General features: G+C 36.6%; 2 protein-coding genes across 2 annotated transcripts in view; one reads left to right on the top strand and one right to left on the bottom strand.

The window, feature by feature from the left end:
• Nucleotides 1–713: 713 nt before the first annotated feature.
• Nucleotides 714–1793, bottom strand: CAPZA3 (capping actin protein of muscle Z-line subunit alpha 3). Its single transcript, XM_065887941.1, has one exon. It carries the CDS (start codon nt 1628–1630, stop codon nt 731–733), a length of 900 nt encoding a protein of 299 aa, XP_065744013.1. The 5' UTR covers nt 1631–1793; the 3' UTR covers nt 714–730.
• Nucleotides 1794–2548: 755 nt separating this feature from the next.
• Nucleotides 2549–24490, top strand: part of PLCZ1 (phospholipase C zeta 1) — a 42993-nt gene continuing 21051 nt past the window's right edge. Inside the window, exons 1-5 of the mRNA XM_065887345.1 lie at nt 2549–2559; nt 3781–3904; nt 13957–14188; nt 18347–18548; nt 21103–21247. Of these exons, the coding sequence (XP_065743417.1) occupies nt 2549–2559; nt 3781–3904; nt 13957–14188; nt 18347–18548; nt 21103–21247 (714 nt within the window). The remainder of the gene's footprint in view (nt 2560–3780; nt 3905–13956; nt 14189–18346; nt 18549–21102; nt 21248–24490) is intronic.

Consider the following 24490-nt stretch of genomic DNA (forward strand, 5'->3'; position numbering starts at 1 on the left):
GTGTGTTTGGGGGGGATGGCTGTGGATCCAATAGTCCTTCATATGAGCTAGATTTTTGATATCTGTTGGTTTCATGGAACATCCAACCTTAATGTTACTTATTGAAATCTACCCGCTCAGGGTTGGTGTAGGACTGAACTGAGTTAGGTGAAGTATCATTCACAGAATGACTTTCATTTGCGTACCTTCTCCAGTTACAAAGAAAGTCAAAAGTCATTCCTGCACACACACACAAGCACACACACATACACAGCCTTAACCCTGGCCACCTCTATTAATACTTCTGGGGTGCCGCATTCTATAAAACCATTTTAGGTTCTAAAAGTGTTTCTGGCTTTATGATGGTCCTTACCATGAAATACATTTCCATCATCATTTTCTTGACTTACTGGTAAATATTCCTTGAATAAAATGATTTGGTAGACTTGTCCCTAATTTAAACCTGCATCTGGAACTCCCTGGAGGTCCAGTGGTTAGGACTCTGTGCTTTCACTGCCGAAGGCTCAGGTTCAATCCCTGGTCGGTGAACCAAGTTCCCGCAAGCTGTGTGATGTGACCAACCATCCCCCCCCCTCAAAAAACAAACAAACCCCCCCCCCAAAACTTGCATCTGCAAAGTGACAGGCATGTCTAGTGGCTTCTCAACTTTAGGCAAATAACCTCTGCCACCCTCCCTGCTCCCCCGAAACAAAGTAATCAGGTCAAGACAGTTACCACGAGCAAAAATCCTTTATATAATCCAGTTGCCTAACACACTTCTTGAATAAATGACGTATCCTAACTTAGGATACATCACCAGATTCAAGTCAGAGAGTATCCTCTGCCAGTCCATATGAGTGCGGGTCACTGGAAGATCTCTTCGTAGAATTCTTCTTAGGGCTTCGTTTGATAACTCCTGTAATTCTTCTAAGACTGCAGCTTGAAATTTATTCTCTTGCTCTTCCACAAGCCTCGTGAAATTTAGAGCCAGTTGAGCTTGGTTAACTACTTCCAAGCTTTCTTTCAGGTCCTTGGAGATTTCGACATGAAGGTTGACACATCTGAAGAAGTGAGCTTGCACAAAAATTCTCCCTGTTACCTGGGTTAGAAATGGATTGACTTGGAAAATCCATTTCGATTTCCAAAGGCCATTCCAGTAACCTCCTGTTTCGTAGCTGTGATCTTCAATGCAAGCGATCAAGAACTCTTTATTTTTCACCGTTTTTCTCAGCACATTGCAGTTTCCCTTTGGATAGTGGTCATTCACATACAGCTTTAAGGCACACAGAACAACAGTCCTCAGGTGCTCCGTCTCATTCAGAATGATGCCGTGACTTTGGATGTCTTTTAACTGGTTTTGAAGCAGGTCGAATTTGAAAGAAAGTTTGCTCTGGTAGTCAAAAAATCGGTAGTTACCCACTACGTTGTGGTGAGACAGGAGGACCGCATTCCCATCGATGGAGAGTGGGACATAATATTTTTGGCAGTGTTGGTGGCCTGCACACTCACCTAGATGGTGCATGAGTTTTTCATCATGGATAAGCAGACAGAGATCATCAAAGACATTTACAAATTCCCCTGGAGGAGCCTGCATTAACAGTCTGAGAATTACTTTTTCTTTCTCTTTCTTACTCAGATCGCTAAGTGACATGTTTGGTTGTAGCAGAAGCAGAGCTTCTGAAATAAACAGTGTTCAAAGATGAGAAAACATTCCATGGGACAACCTTCCCATCAAGGTGTTACACATTCAGCTTAAGATTACCATGTCTGACCATGAAAAAACAGGTTGTCTGGCAAACTCTGAGTCTCCTGATGAAGTCATAAAGAAGCTTTCTCTATGAGGTATGGAACTTTCAGTGATATCACATTAGGTGTTCAGACCAGAAGAAAAACATGATAGTCACCTGACAGCATGGTGCGTAGCCAACCAGCTATAAGAATTTTGAAGATTTTAAGAACTTAGCCTCCAGAACAGCCTTCTTCAAAAGTGGTGTGTCTCTGTGTGCATTGTATGTTGTCAGGGATCTAGAGAAGCAGCCCAGAGTTTCTAGAGTGTCTGGCAACCCCTTGCACCTTTTGGGGACCACAATGGCATTGATGTATAATCAGGCCCTCAGAATAACTGTCCCCAACCCAATGGAAGCATGCTATGCTGAAAGGTTTGAGGGGTTTAAACAAAACAGTAAAAATAAAATGAGGTACGATGGCAGTTCATGGGAAAATGCCAGACAGCAAGAGATGATGCCTCATTTATAAACATTGTGGGTTTGGAAATGGTCATAACATAAGCAAGAAACCAGAAAGTTTTAAGGGCAGTGAAGTGAAGAGACCACATGTTACGTATGGTTTCTGTGGGATTTAAGTGTTGAGCTAACTCCAAAGAACAAAGGCAACAAACCACTGTGTTTTCTGCTTTCTTTCTAGAAAAGGGGCAGTGGCATCAGTGGATGAGTTTCAAGAAATCCCTCTCCTGCAAAGGGGCAGAGTTAATTATATTTGGAACTTGTGGCAACTCATAATGGGGAGAAACTTCTAAGCGAGGAGAAACGGAACTACAGGTCATGAAAATATGGAGAACAAATATCCACTCAGAGTGCTTTCTGTTCCTCTTTCCTCTTTTGATTTATCCCCTTTCCTTGATTCTTTTCTCATTCTTTTTGAAGAGTCCTGAACTTAAGTTTCTCTCATTTAAGCAAAAACTGCTTCCTTCCCTTTCTGCCCTGAGCTTTTCTGAGTTTCCCTAGCTTCCTGTATCTTTTTCTTATAATAACATGAGCTTTGCTGTATTAAGTCATTGCCATTAGTTTGAAGGGTTTCCAGTTAGTTCTAACAATCTGAAATTGAGTGTGTTGTTGAACAATTTTTACCAATACCTTTCACGATTTTATAGATAGTCGTGTTAATTCTTCTTAACCTTAGTTTTTCAATTTGAAGTGTCCTAATTTTTGTAGTTTCTCTGTAGATAATAAGCAAGCTTGATTATTTTTGTCTTCTCTTTCATACTAAATAGACACCATGACATTTTTTTTTTTACTCTTTTTTATGGTCCTTAAAATGTTGCTTTTCTGGGGCATGCGTGTAGCCTGACATTTGGCTAATGTAGTGGTAATAATCATATCATAAATCATAAATGGTTTGAACTCATTTAATGCCCCCACCTTCTGGAAGTATTAATTTGACCACTTTTCAGATGAGGAAACTAATGCCGAGAGAGATCAAGTGTTGACGTTCAGCTGTCTCCCAAGTTCACGTCTTCAGAAGATAGACTGTATTTCCCAAGTAATAGCTTGATTTCTCAAATGTTAATTTTTATTGTTTTCCTGTAATTTTTATTGTGTTATACCCTTTCATACCTTTACCACAGAGTAGTGCCTACTTAGTTTTTTAAAAATATTATTTATCATAAAATTGTTTTCTCATTTAAGCCTGAGATAGACTCTCCTCTGAAAATAAAAACATTGATCTGAAGAGAGGTAAAATATTCTTTAGTCATTTTTTTTTTTTTTTTTTTTTTTTTTTTTTTTTTTTTTTTATGCGTTACGCGGGCCTCTCACTGTCGTGGCCTCTCCCGTTGCGGAGGACAGGCTCCGGACGCGCAGGCTCAGCGGCCATGGCTCACGGGCCCAGCCGCTCCGCGGCATGTGGGATCCTCCCAGACCGGGGCACGAACCCGCGTCCCCTGCATCGGCAGGCGGACTCTCAACCACTGCGCCACCAGGGAAGCCCTCTTTAGTCATTTTTAAGTACTTAATGACTTTCTGTGAGAATTTCCTTAACTTCCTTTTTTGGTGTCCTTTGTACATGGTTTTTGTCCATGGTTCGGGATGACTTTAAATATGGAAAAATTACCCTAGAAAAAACTCTGAAATTACTTGAAAAATTAGATATTCGGTGCAATACTATTCACGTGAAGTATATTTTTAAGGTGAGATAATATCCGCCCTCTGCACACCCCACCCTAGGAAGGACTTAATCCAATATTGGAAAATGTCGATAACTACTTGGATGCTTTCTGAAGAAAATACATATGAAAGATTAGTCTCTTAAGAATTAAAGCAATTAATTATGCTAAATATATTTATAATCAAGACAAAGAGTTTAGGTAAGAAGTAAAATGAATTGATGATAAAATTTGAAATCATGCCAGGTTATTAGTTTAGAACAGTCTGCTGAGAACGTGGGAATGTTCACATCAGATTAGGACTGGTCATCTGATTAGATCAAATCATATAAATGATGAAATGGTAAGTGGATTGGATGTTAGTGATTTATAGAAGGCATGGACAATCTTCAGAAAAATTGCATTTTTCTCACCTCAAAGCAGACAAGCCGTAAATTCTCTTTGTTTAAAGAAGAATTAGTAGGAAGGGAACCTGGATCAAGTCTGTCCCTAGAGGACAAAGGGAAAGATCATGAAAAAAAAAGAAAAAACCAAGTGATAGCTGAGTTTTGCACTAGGAAGATGGCAGATTTCTTGGCGAGTCAGGCAAGAACCCTAGACTGGCCAGCTCAGATAGTTAGGAAGATAGGCATCCTGAATATGATTTGGTTTCTTGAAAGTGAGTAGCCAGATAACACAATCTGGTTGAAATTGTTACCAACTAACACAAACCGGGAAGCTTGTGTTATCTTACCTGCGAGCTACTCAGTTAGCCTGATATAGTTTTAGGGATGTTGGCAGACGCAGGTTTCCAGTTCAGAGAAAAAAGCTTGGCACTCACAAAAATAGCACCTGCCAGCATATCAACATTTTGGTGCCATGTCTCCTAGCCCCGTTCCCAAAGTGTGATGTGAGGAGGGTCAGGTGACATGTGCGCGCGCGGTGGGTGGCATTACCTGAGAGGGACCTCAAGTTTAGAAAGCCAGAGCTTTTATTATGGGCTGTAGGCCTGTCTGATCTTTGCCCTGGAGGCTGTCATGATCATTATTATCCTGGACAGTAAACAAACCTGCAGTTTTCCTCTGGAGGGAGATACTATCTCTTCATTACATAAAACATCCTTGAAGAGCTAGTCCTGAAGAAAGGTGGTTGGTGCCTCTGCTTAGACAATAAGCAGAAACACACAGCAGACCCTACAAGCATTTTTCTCAATAAGATTTAGCCCTCATGTTTACGAACCATAAAGAGGAGGTTCGAAAAAGAAAAGCTGTACTTCTCAGGAGACTGCAGTAAAAGACAAAGAATTCAGAGCTGTTTCTATGAATCCAAGTAGCTTGTGCTGCAGTAAGCTATCAGAATTTTAATCAATTCATGTCTAATACCACAAGTGAAGAACACAAGTTTCTGTGAAAGACGTTTACACGTAGAATTTTCCCTCGGTGGTATTGCCCAAAGGGAGAAAGAGCTATCTGCTTTCTGGTTTAATGAAATTCACATTCAACACAATATAGAGGTAGTAATATGCTAAATCTGTATCAAATGTGAAATATTGAAAATCTTATTTAGTGATTATCAAGTTGCTTTGAATTATCTGCAAGATAGAGATAGCTGTTTGAAATCCACTTGAGTAAAATGCATGCCATATTGAAAAGCGTCATGTAGAATGCTAAACAGTTATAACAAGTAAATAAGTAGCTCATTAACTGAAATTTATGATTATTTGGACATAGCAGGATTGAAGGTCTATTTTGTTTAGCAAAACCTTTTTAAAGTAGCTATGAAAACAATGTTAATTATAGAAATTAGAGGGGCAGAGTTTGCTTAGAATACTTCAAAAAAAACCCTTTAAAATGAACTCAAATACTTTAGAAGCATAAATTACATATAAACAAGGCTGATGATTATGATAAACCATTCTCTTCTATTAAAATAATTCCCCTAGGCCCTCTAATAGAAAATACTCCTTTGCCTTAGGCTAAGTTGCTGTGTATGCATTAAAATGTTGATTAAGTAATATGCTCAGGGAAAATGTATTGGCTAACTGAATTTTCTGGAAAGGTGAAGACCAAGTTTAAACATCTGACTCTTTTGCTTTAACTTTTGTTGCTAATCTTTCCACACTTCAGGGTACACATTTTAGCCGGAGCAAATAAAATGAATCATAATGAATCTTTGTTTTTGGTGGCCACACACACACACAAAATGCTCAGCTGTTGTCATTAGCAAGCTCAATGGATGTGGAGATTGTTCAGTCTATTAGTTGTATAGTTGTATACATTTGTGCACAATTCTAGTTGTATAGTACTTGGCAAGCCAGAAATTTCTGAGCAAATGTCTTAACCTGCAGAATGGGGATACTAATCTAGTTATTTTGCAGGATGGTTCTGAATATTAAATAAGATATCATTTGTGAATGTACCTAGTACCAAGCTAGGCATAAAGTAGGCACTAGATAAATATTAGTTGAAGCTACTTGATGATCATTCAAAAAAATATAGAAAATTACAATACATTCATTGATTTCCTAAGAAGCTGACATAAATTCTGACATGAATTTATTTTCTAAGGTGAAATTTTATTATAAAATTTGAATAAAGAACATGTAAATTTATGACCCTGTCAAAATATTGTAAACTTCTTTTTACAGAATTAATTATTGAGTCATGGCTTGAGCAGCAGTTCTCTAAGTTTCTTTTTTATCCCTTTACTAAAATTTTTTTTGATTGCTTTATTATTATCTTTATAGCATGTCAGCTATTTTTAGGAAATATTATGTGCCATTTCAATACATATAGCTAGTCTTAGATTACACTCTTGATTTTTGCTGAGTATGAAATAGTATTGTCTTCAATTTCAAGAATTTTTATTATTATAGGACTAACCTTAAGTTTTCAAATTCTCTAAGCAGTTAGCAACCATTATTAAATCTACACTATGTGCATGGCACTCTGTTAGAAACAGCGGATTGTAAAAAATAAACTGTATGTCTCTTTTAAGGAGAAAAGAAATACAGAAATTATTGTTTCAGAAGTAGATTATAATAAATTTCCTAGTGCTATCAGGGAATCTGAGAAGACACAGACTCTAACTGGGGCTTTTATAAAAGATTCCATGGTGGGGGTGGCATTCTTGCTGGACCTTGAGGAGTGAAAAGCAATATGTGTAGATCACATTGCTAGAAATGGTTGAAGAATCAAAGGTAAGCAGCCATGTCTTGAGTGTAGGATGCTCCAATGGGAGTGGTGAGAAATAGCTGCAAACGCAAGTTATGGCCAGATGATAAAAATCCTGACTGGTAGGCCGTGGAATTTGGACTTGCTTTTGTAGGCAATGGGTAGCCATTGACATTTTTTGAGCAGGGAAATACTGCATATTTTAGGATAAATCTGGCAGCAGTATAGAATGGATTGGGAGTTAGAAGGCAGAGAGATGAGTTAGGATATTTCTCTGCTGCCTCTGCCCTACAAATCTGCAACTTGGGTCAATTGAGGCACTTACATTTGTGTTTTGTTCCACCTCGAGTTTATGATTTCCTACCTTAGTTGGTTCTCCAGAGTCTAAGTTTATTTTTAATCTTATCTGAAAAATAAATTGCACCATATCCTCTTCTAAATGTTACAGTCTCTCTTTTAGCAGATAAACTGAAAGAATCCTTTACATTTCTTCCTGCAACTTCTTCAGTGTTCCATTGCAATAAATTGTGCCTTCACACCTATTTTGAAAACCTCTTTATTTCAAAAATGCTAAATTCAATGGTTAGCTTCTCCATGCATTTTAGTTATCGCTCTTTTCTTAAACTTCTCTCTATTCTAACTCCTAAGACATAACTCTCTCCAAGTTTTTCTTTAAAATTTCATATCGTTCCTCCATCTGTCCTGTTAGCATTCCTCTCTGTTCTCCTCTTAAAGTTGAGTTCTTAATTTTCTTTCTTTTTACTTAACAAACTCTTCCTGAGCAATCTTAATGAGTCTTTCTCTGCCCCCACCGCCAATTTTATTGAGACATAATTGACATATAGTATTGTATTAGCTTTAGGTGTAACAGCACGATGATTTGATATATGTATATATTATGAAGTGATTACCATGATAAGTTTAGTAGACATTTATCTCTTCACATAGGTACAAAATTTTTTTCTTGTGATGAGAGCCTTTAAGAGTACTTTCTTAGCAACTCTCAAATATATGATATAGCAGTATTATCTATAGTTACTACACTGTACAGTACATCCCAGAATGATTTATCTTATGCCTGGAAGTTTGTACTTTTTGACCACCTTCATCCATCCTGCCCCTCTTCTACGCCCTAGCTGTTCTCATCCACTTCACCATAGCTAGAGAACCACTAATCTGTTCTCTAGCTATGAGTTCATTTTTTTTTTGATTCCATATGTACATAAGATCATACAGTATTTGTCTTTGCCCGTCTGGCTTATTTCACTTAGCCTAATGCCCTCAAGGTCCATGCATGACATCACAAATTACAGAATTTCCTTTTTTTTTTTTTTGTGGTACGTGGGCCTCTCACTGTTGTGGCCTCTCCCGTTGCGGAGTACAGGCTCCGGACGCGCAGGCTCAGCGGCCATGGCTCACGGGACCAGCCGCTCCGCGGTATGTGGGATCTTCCCGGACCGGGGCACGAACCTGTATCCCCTGCATCGGCAGGCGGACTGTCAACCACTGCGCCACCAGGGGAGCCCTCCTTTTTTATGGAAGAAAAATATTATATATATTTATATGATGTATACACACACACACATATATATCTCATACTCTCTTTATCCTTGTAGGTTGTTTCCATGCCTTGACTATTGTAAATAATGCTGCAATGAACACGGGGCGGTGCAGATAGCTTTTCAAGATAGTGATTTCGTTTCCTTTGAATGAGTGCCAAGAAGTGAACTTGTTGAATGATATGGTAGTTCTATTTTTAGTTTTTTGAGGAACTTCCATATTGTTTATGACCATTATTTCAACTCTTTATCAAGTAATTCACTTATTTATTTTAATAAGGTCTGTTTCTGGGGTTTTATCTTGTTCTTTTGTTTGGAACGTATTCCTCTGTTTCTTCATTTTCTTTACTCTCTGTCGGTTTCTGTGCCTTGGTTCTGGTTTGTCTCTCAACCTCTGTGATAGTGCAAGCAGCCTACTTCATTCTTAATGGCTCCCAGTCATTGAGGGTGTACCAGGACCTGGCAGTGTCTCATAACAGAGGATCAGGCAGCATCTAGATGCAGGCTGATTGGAAGCTGGACCCTCAGGCAGCAGCTTGTAAGGTGTGCAAATAGACATCTTTCAGGAAAAGACTGGAAGATGGGGGCATCAGTCCATCCCCTCTGACCGGAGCCCCAGAGGGACTGCCAGCCAAGGACTTTCTCTTTGTTTGGCAGGGTTCTGCTGAACCCGTGAACACAAGCCCCACTGGCGGCCAGAGCCAGGCTATCAAGGGGTGTGTCCTCTGGGAAACAGCTTGTGTGCACAAGCTCCTGGCCTTGGCGACAGTCTCCAAGGTATGGAAATAGGCCTTCTTCAGGAAAGACTGGGACTTGGGTGCCTCTGGCTGCTGTATCTGTGCAATAGAAGCAGAAGGAAACAGAAAAAAGAGAAAAAACCAAGTTTGCCAGGTAGTTTAAACAAGTATGTCAGAGTTTGGGAAGAAAGTTGCAAGTCATATGATTTCCTAGAATATATTCTGAATACTTTGTTTTTAGTGTAATTTCAGAGATAATTTTAAATGTTAAATTTTATTTTAAAATTTCTTGTTTTGATAGATCAGCTTTCTCATGTCATTTTTAAAGCAACATTTCATCTTTTTACTAACAAACTGAGCAATGGAGAATGGTGACAAAATGAAAAGGCTTAATTCTGTTTTCTAAAGTGTACTATCAGAATGACTAACAATAGAGTTATTTTAATATGTTCTTTTATCCTCCTGTATTCAGTCATTCATTTAAACATGTAATCACTAGCCTCCTACTTTAGGGTAGGTCCAGTACCAGGTACTGGGAATAAAAATAAGTATAAAATATCTACCTTCATGGGATTCATAGTCTTAAGGTAAAAGATACATTTTAAAATTATACATAAATAATGAAAGAGTTGTTTGGGAAAGTTCTTTTTGTAATGCTTGCAAAGAATAACCACTTAATGAGCTTCGTGGTTTTTCTTTTTTGTAAACAGGAGAAAGATGGCTTCATTACCCTTATTTTATGTTGTAAACTGTAAATGATTGATATGTAACATTTTTAAAAGCTATAGTATTTCCTGCAGTGGGGCCTGAGATTTTGCATATTTTCTGTAATATGTTTTTAAAAATAGTTTTCCTACACTCCCTAGCTTTAGGGAGATTTTTAGCTCCTTTATCCAATTAAATGAACATATTTCACCAGGATCATAAAATTGTTTAGGTGCTGGACCAAGTTCTGAAGACCTCAGTCAGACACTCTTATAAGTACTTAGGATACAAGAAACAGATGACAGACTTCCTGTCTGAGACAATTTGGCAATTCTAGAAGACAAGTAGAAAAAAAGGCTTTAATTCCAGTGTAATAAACCCTAGGAGAGAAGAAGGTACAGAATCGTATAAGAATCCTGAGTAGGACTCTCTAACATGGGCTGAGGAAGAGACACAGAGGGACATAAGGGTTGACTTCTAGAGAAGGACACTTTTTCAAGGATTAGTAGAAATTCGTAAGTTAAGAAGTACAATAAAAGAAGGGCATTCCAGACAGAAGAAACAGCCTTTACAATAGCAAGAGACAGCTTGATGTTTATACTGCAACTAATTCAGAGCACAGGCAGTGTGAAGTGCAAGGGAGAAGGTGAGGGAAGAAACCATCAGTGATGTCTTCAAGGGTCTTGGATTCCACACAATAGTTTGGATTTTGTCCTGAAGACAAAGGAGAAACACTGAGAAATTTAAGAGAGTTAAAGAGATCAGACTTGTATTTGACACAGTTTATTTCTGCACATATACTCTCAATACGTGCAATGGTGTATTGTTTTCTCTTTCCTCCCATTGCTTGTCCTTACTGTTTTGGAGTTAGTTCAGGTCCTGGTCTACCATGCCTGTGAGACTGGGGACAATTTACATAAGATTTTTGACCTTCAGTTCCCTCCTACAGGGGAGATATTAATACATTGGTACCCTACAAGTTGTGGCTGCTGTTACGTGCCTCAGTACTCAGATTTGAACCTTCCTTGCTTATCACTTTTCTTCTTCTTTCTTCCCTTCTGCTGACGCTCTGTCATCTTTCTTCTCCTTACTACTTACCCTTTGTTGCTTTCCTTTTCCTTTTCTCTTTCTATCAAAATTAGAACTTCCCATTTTCAGCGATACGATTCTCACCTCTTGTGTGTGGTTTTTCTTTTTTGGCAATTTGATTAATTTTTGACCCCTCATTTCCTTTGGGTTTGATCAATTATAGCAATTATTTGTATTTGGAATTTTGTTTCAACTTTATATCTCTAATTCTTTCTAGTATCAGATAACAACTTCAATCTCTAGGGAAAAACAAAACAGAACGAGTTACCAGAGGACATTTCAGATGGTCAAGTTTATATCCTGCTTGAAAGAAGCAGAATTTTCATTGCTTAGTGGATAAAGTATATCTTATTGTATGCCGCTATTCAGTAAGACAAAAGTTTTTAATTCATACAATTTTACATGACAAAATGTTTTGGGAATTACAGGCACACTTTGATTTTTATTGACTTGCTTAAGATCTTATGACAAATTATGAGCAAAATGGAGCTAAATTAAAAACAAAATTAATTCTGTAACATTGACTTATGTGGACCTCAAAATCCAGAATTTCAAAACAGTAAGTTGAACTTCATAGTCTACTGAGATTATTGATAATATGAATTATTTTTAAGATTTTGTAATTTTAGGGTGCTATTATTGTTTAATGAGCTCTGGAGACCCAACTTCTTATTTGACGACCACCGATTCCAACGTTCTTCCCAAGCTTATCACCGTCTCATTCCCAATGGGGCTCCATTCCAGCCCCTGCTTCTTCAAGCTGCTCTGTACGTGTAAATTAATGCTCCTCCTTGAACTAAGCTGGTGCTCTTCCTACTTGATTCCCAGCTCACACTGTTTCTTGGATTCCTCAGATCAAACTCTCCGGTAGCCACCAGTGAACTTTTCCTAAAAAAGTGAAGAGATCATTTCCAGCATGTTTATCCTCTGTTGTACCTTAGGGTTCTTTTATAGTTAAATTTGTCAAAAGATGAGACACTAGGCTGGAGGGTGTGAGGGAAACAGACATAGATGAGACCTAACAATACACTGATATCTCCATCCTCATAGCAACCTGTGACATAAGTAGTGCTATCTATCCCCATTTTGCAGATGAAGACTATGAAGCTCATAGTTTAATTTAGAAGTTCAAAATCCCACATACTTTGGAGCTAGAAATATAATGTCAGCTCAGACTGTCTACAGATTGTCAGCTTTTCACCACAATACAGTGGCCCTTTAACGGGAACTTTTTGTACTTAAGCTTAAGTACTTTGCAATGTATTGAGAAAATTAAAATATAAATGGTCTCTTTGGAAATTAAATGTCCTTCTAAGGTGCACTTCCTATACCTCAGTTTTTTATTTGTAAGTGATACTCTTAATTCTACTAGTTATTCTAACTCTCCCCAACTCCAGACTTTCTTGACTTCTCTCCCTCATGCATCTAAAATGTTAATGTGTTGAATCGTTCTGACTTCTCTCTTCATGATTTTACTGACACCTGTTCTTTAGTTTCTACTCACCACCTCCCACCTGGATGGCATCTTCTCTCTTCCCTTACCTGCAGTTCTCCTTCTCTTCCCATCAGTAATGCACAACTAATCACAACTAAACCTCTCCTATGCTAGTCATTTTCCTACTCAGAACCTCACAGTGATTCTGTTACTTTAAATAACTGGACCCAGCCCACTTTCCTGTCTCTTATCTCATAAAGTTCAAATGTGAATTTTCCAGAACAACCAGGTGAAGCTACTCTTTCTCATCGAAACTGACCTTGTTTGTCCCTCTCCCAGTTCCTTCAGTGATATGCAGATTCCACTTCCTCAAATTATTACCACCTATTGCAGCTTCTGTATTTACAGTGATCTTGAATGACTGATTTATTCTGACATTGATGGTGCAGGATGCCTATTGATGACATGGGGTTACATACTGTTTGGATGGTTTCAAGAAGCTACTCAAATAGAGTAGAATAGAAAAATGAAATGTGTAATTGAAAGATAACCTAGAATCCTCATCTTCTCCCATACTTCTTTCCATTCCAACTATGGCTATTGGGTTGTTTTTGTTTTGTTTTTTACAGAGAGGGTCTTCTTATTTCTGACCATTTATTTACAAACATCCACCCAGGAATAACTCCAGCATGTTCATCTCAAGCCTGTATCCCCCTCCAGATATTTAGATTCATATTTCTGACTCTGTAGGACACATGTCCCTGAAAGTTCCATGACCTCTCAGAGTCAACATTTCCCTCTGCAGTCCTGCACCCCTGCTGGATCACCTTTCCTTTCCCATTCAGACCGAGCAGATCTGAAACCACAGGTCTGTTTTCCCTTCATGATGGACCCATGTCCTAGATTTCAGTTTCCAAGTGCCCAAAACAAAGCTTTTCATTGAGGAAACCAACTAGGCAGGGACAAAACAACAGACTATAGTGAGCTCTATGGGATGGCATATGTTATCATCACAGTGAGGAGGAGGTCTGAGGTAAATCCTAATGGTTCTGGGATGTCCTAAGTCTGGAAGAATCTCTAGCAGCTTCGCCTGAATTCCGGCAAGTCTTTCCGGGTAAAGAACTGCGTAAGGGTTCTAACTCTCCCCAGGGGCAGGATACACTTCTTCACTTAAACTGGGCAGCTCTGGCCACTGGGTTTTAAGTGGTGATGATCCATTAACCTTTCCCCAACTTGGCACCATTTCATGCAGTTTTATGTATTTTATCTGAAATAAGAATCCAGTGTAACTTCTTTCCAGTATAAGTTGGTATATATGTTACACAAATACTCTAACGTCTTCATTTTGTGTATTTTTTCTGTTCACAATGTGAGCCCACCAGTCATTTTTTTTTAGTAGGATAATGACAGGCTGAAGCAAGGAAGAATCACCATAGAAGAATTTAGAACAATTTATCGAATTATTGCACACAGAGAAGAAATTATTGAGATTTTCAACACGTATTCTGAAAACCGGAAATTTCTTTTTGAAAAGAATCTGGCCCAGTTTTTGACACAAGAGCAGTATACACTTGACATTAATAAAAGTATTGCTTCTGAGATCATTCAAAAATATGAGCCTATTGAAGAAGGTATGCTTGTATTTCAAAGTTTTATCAAATATTTATATGCAAACTATTTTTTAAGATTTGCACTTATTAAATTCAAATTTTTGATTAGTTCAGATTTCTTATGGGTAATATTATATGTTGGCTGATTTAATTTCATATTTTACAGACAGCAGACGTATCTTTTAGAAAGCTTTGTTGTGTAACAGTGGCATTCTTTCATTGTCCTGTTCCTTTCTTTTAGCTGCTTCTGTATATCTCTCAAGTGTTCAGAGATTAGCTTACTCAGGAAAAGCAAAATGAGGATTCTGTTACAAGTACTGTAATGGAAGAAAGGGTCTTGATATTCATTAATAAGATAAAAACCCAGGTATAGGCACTTTTCCATTTTTATACACTATCTTATTGAAAAATATATGAATATTAAATTAGCTAAATGAAAACAATTCTAGGAAAGAATAAAACATTATAAAATCACTAATTTCCCTGTTGTTTATACACATAATTGTCTACAACATTTCATAAACATTAAAACATTTTTTCTTTTATTTTTTGAATGCAGTCATCTGGTTTAAGTTCAATGACCATTTTGGCTAGTGAGCTATTGTATAGTTTTTTGGTTTTTTTTTTTGTCATATAGTTTTTGATCTCTGTCTCATCTTTCATAGGCTAAAATATTTCAACTTTTTCCATTTATGTTTATTTTTAAATAAAATAATAATGTAATAAAATATGCACAAAAAACACTATTAAAGCATGCTGTTTAACCCTACAAAAATTAATAGAATAGCTCAAAATATTTATTAACAAGGGATATATGAAAGCCCAAGTTTTGCCTTTGAAAACTGGTTTATGGCCATCAATGCTTAACATATGATAATATGGGTCCTAACAAAACAAGACTTATTCCTTCATGGGCTCATACATTCATAATCTATTCAAATGTTTATCTGTGGCCACCGAGTATGGTTCTAGGAGCTGGGGATACAGTGGAGAACAAGGCAAACTAGGTTTCATATTCCTGATAGGGGTTGGAGGGAGATTGACAATAAATAACTAAACTTACAAATGGATAATTTCAGGGAGTGCTACGTACTGTGAAAAAAATAAAATAGAGAGTAGACAAGCATGAGGTCTAGCTCAAGTTGGTTGTTTTTTATTTTTTAAACATCTTTATTAGAGCATAATTGCTTTACAATGGTGTGTCAGTTTCTGCTTTATAACAAAGTGAATCAGTTATACATATGTCCCCATAGCTTGGTTGTTTAGGAGAGTCCTCGATGGGGATGCGATATTTGAGCTGAGACATAAGTGGTGAGAAAGAACTAGACATGTGACAAGAGAAGTGTTGGCCCTGAGTTGGAGAATCGAGGAACAAGAGGAGAACAGTGTGGTTGGAACCTGGAGAATGAGGGCTAACGGCGTTTGGACAGGGATTAAGTCATGTTGGTCTTGTTGGCCACAATTAAGATTTTGGCTCATGATTCAGTGCCACGTAAAGACCTTGGAGGCTTTTAAGTACCATGGTGGTAAGACTGAAGATAGTGCTAGTAAGAGTTTGGTCTGATCACGATTAAAACTTTGCAGGTTTGCAACAAGATAAAGAGCTTGCATCAGAACGTAAAAAAAGTACATCTCTAAGCACATCTGATGAGTCCAGCTGACTTCTTTCCTTTCAATAGCAAAGACTTTCTCTAAGAAAGTAGTGAATTGATTTAGGCTCTGGTTCAAGCCCTTTATGTCATTGCCACCTGGAAACAACCAGTTCACAAACAAGCGCTTTTAGTAGCATTATTCCAGTCAATATTCAAAAAAAAAAATTGCCACTGTTACCTGCAGGTGGTAAATTAAAAGATACAAAGGGATAATGGGATGGTGCCAGTGACATCTTGGAATTGTGTTTGTATTTTAACCATAATATTACAGTTCATCTATTTCATCTTTTGGGCCTTACGCTGCTTCCATTCAGATAGTTTCACACAGCCAAGACCTTGCATTTCATTTACATGGCTATTGATCACTTTAGAGACTTATTAAGGTCAATTTGAATTATGATCTTACAGTCCCAAATGCTGCCAAGTTTCTCAGTCTCATCCCACATTGATACTTGACATATGTCAATACCAAATAAGGAAAACCTCATTTTATTTTAAAAATAAAAATCCATGAGATTAATTCTTAGTCTGGTAGTTTTTAAAGGCATAAGTGGAGTTTGTTTTCTATTCCAGTACCAAAGATAGTTACTTAAATTAGTTAATAGTTCAAAAGGGCTATAGGCCAATCACTGCTAATTGCACTGGGAAGAAGAATAAATTCATGCAAATCATTACTATTAAAATACATGATGCCTTTGCCCCATACACTCACATGTTTCTAAATTTGCATAACTCTGAAATAGTTTGCATGACTGTAAACATCTTATGTATTTTCTTCTAGCTTTCATTTTTTTAAACCAAAATTGTAAGAGCATTTTGAATGCTGGCTTTTTCATTTTTATGGTGTCATAAACATTTACTTATGTCACTGTATATTTTTTTTCTGATACATTATTTGTAACGGCTGCTTAGTATTGTATCATAGCTTAAGATTTAATTTGTTTCCTCCCCTCATTTATTTTGCTTTTATAAATAATGCTAGTGTGAGCATTCTTGCACATCCATCTTTGTCTGAGGCTCTACTTCTGTAGTATAAATTCCCAGAAATAAAATTCTTTGCCAAGGATCAACACTCTCTATTCTAAAGTGAATACTCACACCAACTTTTAATTTGAGGCAAACTGAGTAATCAGCAACAAAAGCAACAGTAACTAACCTTTATAGAGCTAATATATAAAGTTAGTATGCAGGGATGGGTGTTATGATTACAGTAAGTCCCCTACATACGAACGAGTTCTGTTCTGAGAGCGAATTTGTTCGTAAGTCCAACAAAGTTAGCCTAGGTACCCAACTAACACAATCGGCTATATAGTACTGTACTGTAATAGGTTCATAATACTTTTCACACAAATAATACATAAAAAACAAACAAACACAAAAAATAAAGAGAACATTTTTAATCTTACAGCACATTACCTTGAAAAGTACAGTAGTACCAGCTACATCACTGCTGCTTTTACGCTTGCTTCTGGACATCCTGGGCTTGAAGTAAAGATACTGTACTACTTTATACAGTAATGTACAGTAAAGTATACAGAAGCACAACCACTTGTAGAGGATGCATGCACGTGACAGTGTACGCCAGACACATGAACTAACTTATGTGATTGGACATGCAAATGCAAGTTTGCATCTTTGAAAGTCGCAACTTGAAGATTTGTATGTAGGGGACTTACTGTACCACCATTCCAAAGATAGGGAGAAGTTAATTAACAGGCTCCTCATATAACAAATAAATGGATTTAACCCAAGCTGTCTCATTCCAGAGTCAGTGTTCTGCTTAAATAGATAATTTTGATTTATATGATACTGAGTATACAAGTTCAGAGATCATTTGCTAAAGATGGTAATATGCAAATGACTCAGCAATTGCATTTATAGGCATGCACCCAACAGAAACATGCAAGAATAGAATTGATAAACAAATTGTGGTGTACTCACACAATAGAAAGCTATATACAAATGGGAATAAAAAATGTCTAACTGTGTGCATCTACAAGAATAAATCTTATAAACAATGTCAAGCAAAATAAACCGGTCACAAAAAAATACATATTGTGTGAGTCCATTTATATAAAACACAAAAACCAGGGAAAATGGAATCTATGCTGCTAGAAGCCAGACCATTGAATACACTTGGGGGTGGGGTGTGGGTGGAGGAAGACTAGAAAGTTAGCAGGAGGCGGCCTTCTGGGGTGCTGCTCTGTTCTTTCACCTTGGTGCTGGTTACGTAGATGTTCAGCTTGTGGAAATGAATGGATCTATGACATATGTACTTTTCTTGTATGTACTTTTAAAATATTAAAAATCAGAGATTAAATAATATATAATCTACTTGAATGTTGATACAAAAGAACTAAATATAAGAACCTTAGAAAAATTTGCTTCCAAAGAAACATTAAAAATAGTATTAATATTAATTCTAAATGAATATTCTAGAAACAAACTCTGCTACTAAGTTTTAAAGTGAGATGTAATTTATATACTACTAATGATATTTCTGCATTCTTTTTATTTATTTTCATAGTTAAACAAGCACACCAGATGTCATTTGAAGGTTTTACAAGATACATGGATTCGTCTGAATGTCTACTATTTAATAATAAGTATGAAAGTGTTTATCAAGATATGACTCATCCACTGAGTGATTATTTTATTTCAAGTTCACATAATACGTACTTGATATCTGACCAATTAGTGGGACCAAGTGACCTTTGGGGATATGTAAGGTATTTCGATTTTTAAATCCATTATATTTTAAAGATGTTTGAAAGTTCCTGGTGGTGTCTACCTCAGTAGGTAATAATTCACAGTAAAAGAAGGCTATGCATGTTATAAAAACACATAGGGAAGAGGAATTTTGATTCGTGCATATCTTGGATATCCAATCTTTGGGTGGTTGTATAATTTATTCAATATATTATTATCATATACATCACTTCTAATCCTGTCTGCCAACCTCCTCTCCCCGGTTATTGGCCCTTGGAAGTTTCCTGAGCAATTTGGATACTTCGTATAGGAAAATATGTGAAGAAGACTTTAAAAATCTTATTTAGCTAATCAGAACATCTGGGGTTTCTAAAATAATATGGTTAAAATTAATTCTCAGACATCTCAGTGCTATAAGGAAAACCAACACATACATTATATAGTGTGGCATTTATAGATAATATATATACTTATATGTCAGACGGTTTACATAGATTAAAGGCAGTCTACGCCGCACCATTAATTTTGCGTTCTACAATGTGTCACACTGTTAATACCAGTTTAGTTTCAGCTTCAGTTTAGTCAGTCAGCTGAAGATACAGTGGTGAGCAAGATTTTCAAAGTTGCTACACTCATTTGTTCATGAGCACAGGCAGCTAATAAGCAGATAAACAAATCGATATTTCCAGGGACTGGTTCATATGGAGAAGATGAACTAAGGTAATTGTGGGGTGAAGGGTGTTACTTTAATTGAAGGGTCAGGAAAGGCTTCTCAAGAGGATATAGTTGTGGTCTGAGTGACGATAAAGAGGAAGTTTCAGGTCTAGTGGAAGGGCATGCTAAGTAGAAGAAATAATCAGTGCTTGGCATGTTCACATGAGAGAAAGACAGCAAGTGTGGGTGGAAACAAATAAATGGAGAATGAAGGGAGGTGAGCTTGAGGAGGTAGACAGGAGGGTCTTAGAGACCATGGAAAGGAGAATGGATTTATTCTAGTTGCATTGGAGGGAATTTCCTTGGGATAATATCATAATTTGATTTACTTTTTACTGTGGAGGAAAGACTGATGGTGCAAGAGTGGAGGTAGAAGATGCTTTGGGAAGACATAGTAGCAGTCCAGGTGATGACGATCATTTAGATGGTGAATTCATGAGGCAGCAGCTGAGATAGAGGGCTGAATGTGAAATTTTAGGGAGGCAGAGCCAACAAGGTGATGCACCCGGTGATTTGAAGAGAGGTATGAGGGAAAGAGAGTATCAGGATTTTGGACCTGATAACCTAGGATATGATGACATTATGGACAGAGGTGGTAAAGCCTGAGAGAGGAGGCCATTGTAGGTTGTGAGGCAAAAGCAAAAGTTCTGTGATGGCCATGTTCAATTTGAGATATCAATTAGTTATCAACGGGCTAGGTCAGATAGTCAGTTGAGTGTATGTGTCTGGGATTTAGAAGAAGTATCCAGACTGGAAAAATAGGATTGGAAGCCATTGGTATATAGGTGATATTCAAAGCTATGTGATTGGGTGATATTACTTAGGAAAAATCATAGAAAAGATATCTTATAGTCCCATGATAACATCAAACTTAGAAATTAATATTGCTTCTCCAGTTTAAAATCTAAGTAAATACATAAATCCACAAACTCAGAAATATATCTGTTTAGAATCCTGTAAAGATTGCCCCATTCATAGCTCTACTTTTATTACAGAAATTTCTATTCATACCTCATTATATTAATTTTTTAAAGAGAGAAACTACACATTTTAAACAGGTTGACTTAGAAATACAGAAAATTACTTTTGAATTCCAAGAAAGTGTTCCACCCATGTGAAAATTTAAAGTTAAGTTTAATTGTATTTCTTCCTCTATTTCCTTACACACCTGTGGAAGATACACTCAAAATGCAAGTCTTTCAAAATTTCTCTACTTATGAGAGGTGATGTAATGCAATGTTTACCTATTAATATTTAAGTTGCTGGTGCTAATCTTTCTTCCCTTTCTCTCGTTTGTTAATTATATGATAGATATAACATTTTTGTGTCTCAGTTTCCTCCTCTTTAAAAGAGGAAAACTAATATTAACTGCATTAAATATTTTAATCCACAAAAAGCCCCTTAAACTTATTTAAGTGGAGAATTTCTTTCCTGAGTGAGAGACAAATTTTCATTATTCGTTCCCACGTCATTATTCATTCATTTCACTCCGTGTGAGACAGTGAAAAGTGCCCTCCACACCACCGCTGGGGGAGAGACAACTTTCTTTTACATGCTTCTGAGTAAAAGGGTTGGCATGACACAGTACAATCCACTCAAAACATTTTTGCCGGGGACCAAACCGTGTAGTTAAAATAAGCAGCTTGGTAAAGGTTGGCTTGATCTAAGGATGTAATTAAACCTATCTAGAGATGTAGCAAGAATCAGTATTATTTAGGTTGTCCTCCATGAAAAATTTTTTTCCCACAAAACTATAGAGGGTTTTGATCTATTAGTAGGGAATGAAATTCATGTAGTATTTTGTTAAAGGTATAAACCATGATCTAGGAATGACCATTTATTTTGTTTAAATTTTACTAGTGCCCTTGTGAAAGGATGCCGTTGTCTGGAAATTGACTGCTGGGATGGATCACAAAATGAACCTGTTGTATACCATGGTTATACATTCACCAGCAAGCTTCTGTTTAAAACTGTTATCCGAGCGATACACAAATATGCATTCATAGTACGTGCATATCTTTGTTAAATTACAGTTATGTAAACATAAGATAATTTACTTGTTTCAAAATCCTATAACGCTTGACCTTAGTTTAGATCAGCAGTATTTCCAATTGTGGGTTATGATCCATTAGTTGGCAGTGAAATCCATGTAGTATATCATTAAAGGTAGATTTATCAAAGTTAATCTCAAGTAGTAAGGTACATGTGGTTTCATGGAACTTTTTTAAAAAATTAAAAAAATTTTGTATACAGCAGATTCTTATTATCTATTTTATGCACATTAGTGTATATATGTCAATCCCGATCTCCCAGTTCATCCCACCCCCCCCCATGCTTTTCCCCCTTGAGTTTCATGGAACTTTTTGTTTAATTATATAATATATATTGTGTGTGTTTATTTATGTGTGTACACGTGTGTATTGTGTCATAATATAAATTATATTTCTTACCATGAGTTAATGGCCAGAACGGTTTGAGAAACACTGGCCTATGTAATAGTAAATATTTTACCAAAATTTGAATATTTTACTTTCAAGACACAAATGTCAAAAATGTATTATCTCAACTTTTGGCATTTTTTCTACTATGATGTCAGCTACTTATACAGAAAAGAATGTTTAGAAGTTTACTTTGGATTTCAAAATTATTGTTAAATGAATTGTTGCAGATTCAAAGATTTAATTCTTTCTAGAGCTTCTTAATTCAGCTTAAAAATCCTCCTCTATAAATTGAGCCAGTTTTAACAGTCATTGAATTCTGAATAATACTTGATTCCATTGACAAGTTTGGCTAATTCAGTACCTTCCGACATTTTAAATTGTTTTTTTAAACTTAGTATATGTGATTTCTTTCTTAAGTACTTCAACCATAGTGCAATTGAAGAGATTTAATTAACAAAATTTTACTGAGTACTTAATGTATATCTAATAAATTAAACTTACAAATTTGAAAAACCTAAAGTACTCCTAAATAAGTCAATGTATTATCTGTAAACATAAGCATAACTTAAAATCACACAGTTAAATCAATTGCTCCATTATTTATTAGAAATAGAGTATAAAATACTAAATATTCACAAAATAAATATAAAATATTTAAAAATTTATCTTAGTATAAAACCTTGATATATGGCATTAATTCTCTTAAACAACTAATTTCTGATGATTTCTAAATTTATATCTCTATCCAAACTTCTCCCTTGAATTTTACACCAATATAGACAACTTCCGATTTGACATTTCCACTTGCATATTTAATAGGTATAATTAACATGTTTAGACTTGAGCTCCAGATAATATTCCTCTTTTTCCTAGTCCCACTTTTCCCGTGGTCCTTCCCATCTCAGTTAATGTTAACTTTTATGTGTTCGGCCTAAATCATTGTCAACGTTAACAGTCCCTTCTTTTCTCTCTAACCCCTCAGTAAGTCCTTCAGCAAATCCTCTTGACTCTACTTTCAAAATATACACTGAATTTCCCCATTCTAACTGTCACTGTACTGGTCAACTACCATCACCTCTCACTTGGATGATTACAATGGCTTCTTATCCAGGGTTCCTGCTTCTCTCCCTCCTCCCCTGTGGTTTCATCTCAATATATCAGCCAGAGTGACTTTTTGGTAAGTCAAGTCATGTCATTCCACTTTTCAAACCCTTCAATCCCACTCAAAATAGAAGCTAAGGTCCATACCTTGACTCCCAAGGCCCTACATATCCTGTTTTCCATTACCTCTCTGACCTCTCCCTTGTTCTTGTGACCATTCTGGCCTCCTTACCCTTTTTCAGACATATCTCAAAGCGTTTGCACTTGCTATTCCCTTCGTCTGAAATACTCTTCCCAAATATTTGAGTAGCAAACTCTCTCACTTCATTCAGGGTGGGTAACTGAGGGAATAAAAGGAAATAGAGACAATCTTAAAATGACTTGCAAGGATGGACAAACCCCTACAGCTTCTAAGACTCCAAAGAGTAAGCGATGGAAAAAAAAAGCCTTGAGCAACAGACTCAGTGAGACTTCTCAGTTGGATAACGTGACACAGTTTTACAGGAAAGATTAGATCAAAGGTTGAACTTTTTGCTCAATATAGTCACCATTAATTTGGGGAAGAGAGAACAATGAAATAAAATAGACTTGATAACTGTGGCTTGGAAAGAACTTTGGATATAGTTACTGACACATGTGACTTACTAGAAACAAACATATGAAACTGAAGTTTTTGAGAAAGTTGTATTGCTAAAAACTAAACCAAACATAACTCTGACTTGTTAGGTGAACCTTAAAACAACGCTTGGTCAGGAAGTGAGCTGCAAAGTGGCTTGGCTTTAAGGAAAGCCAACTCCTCAGCACATGCTTTAGATATGAACAAGGAGGATAACGCCAGAGGATCTTCCCAGAGGGTGGAGCCAAAGACCACAGAAGACAAAAAAAAAAAAATGAGTTCTTCCCAGTGAGTGAAGTCAGGGCCTAATCAAGAAATCCATTTGCTAGGCCTTCACTTTGCCTAGTCTCAAAATCACTTATTATATTTGGGAAAAGAATTTTACACTATTCTCTTAATATTAGACTGAGTCAATATATACGTACATGGGTATTTACGAGGTCATTTTTTAGGCTGAACCCCAAAGATATTAGGTTCTAATTCCTGGAAATTATAAATGTTACTTTATTTGGAAAAAGGGTCTTTGCAGGTGTGATGAAGTTAAGAATCTTGAGATGAGAGATTATCCTGAATTATCTGGGTGGGCCCTAAATGCCATCATATGTATCCTTATTAGTGGGAGGTAGAGGGAGATTTAATACACACAGAAGAGGAGGCAATGTGAAGATGAGGGGCAGAGATTGGAGTGATGTGGCCACAAGCCAAGGAACGCTGGCAACCACCAGCAGCTGGAAAAGGCAAAGAACAGATTTCCCCTAGAGCTGCTGAAATTTTAGCCAGTGAAACTGATTTCATTTTAACCAGTGAAACTGATTTCAAAATCTTGGCCTCCAGAATTATTAAAAGATGAATATCTGTTGTTTCATGTGACCAAGTTTATGACAATTTGTTACAACAGCCATAAGAAATTAATATACTCATACATTAATAAGGCATAGTATTATATGTGATATATGTAACATATGACATATATATCAAAGGTCTGTAATAATGCAGCAGACCTTGCAATTCCTTTTCTTATTATTCTAAATTGGTAAATTTGTGTCCTGATAATTATATGTGGAAACAAAATAAAGAAAATAATTTTGAA

The sequence above is a fragment of the Phocoena phocoena genome, chromosome 11 (genome assembly GCF_963924675.1).
Source record: "Phocoena phocoena chromosome 11, mPhoPho1.1, whole genome shotgun sequence".
NCBI classification, from domain to species: Eukaryota; Metazoa; Chordata; class Mammalia; order Artiodactyla; family Phocoenidae; genus Phocoena; species Phocoena phocoena.

What these genes read in the sequence shown, in the direction of transcription:
- CAPZA3 (XM_065887941.1), bottom strand. Translation starts at nt 1,630, where the DNA reads ATGTCACTTAGCGATCTGAGTAAGAAAGAGAAAGAAAAAGTAATTCTC.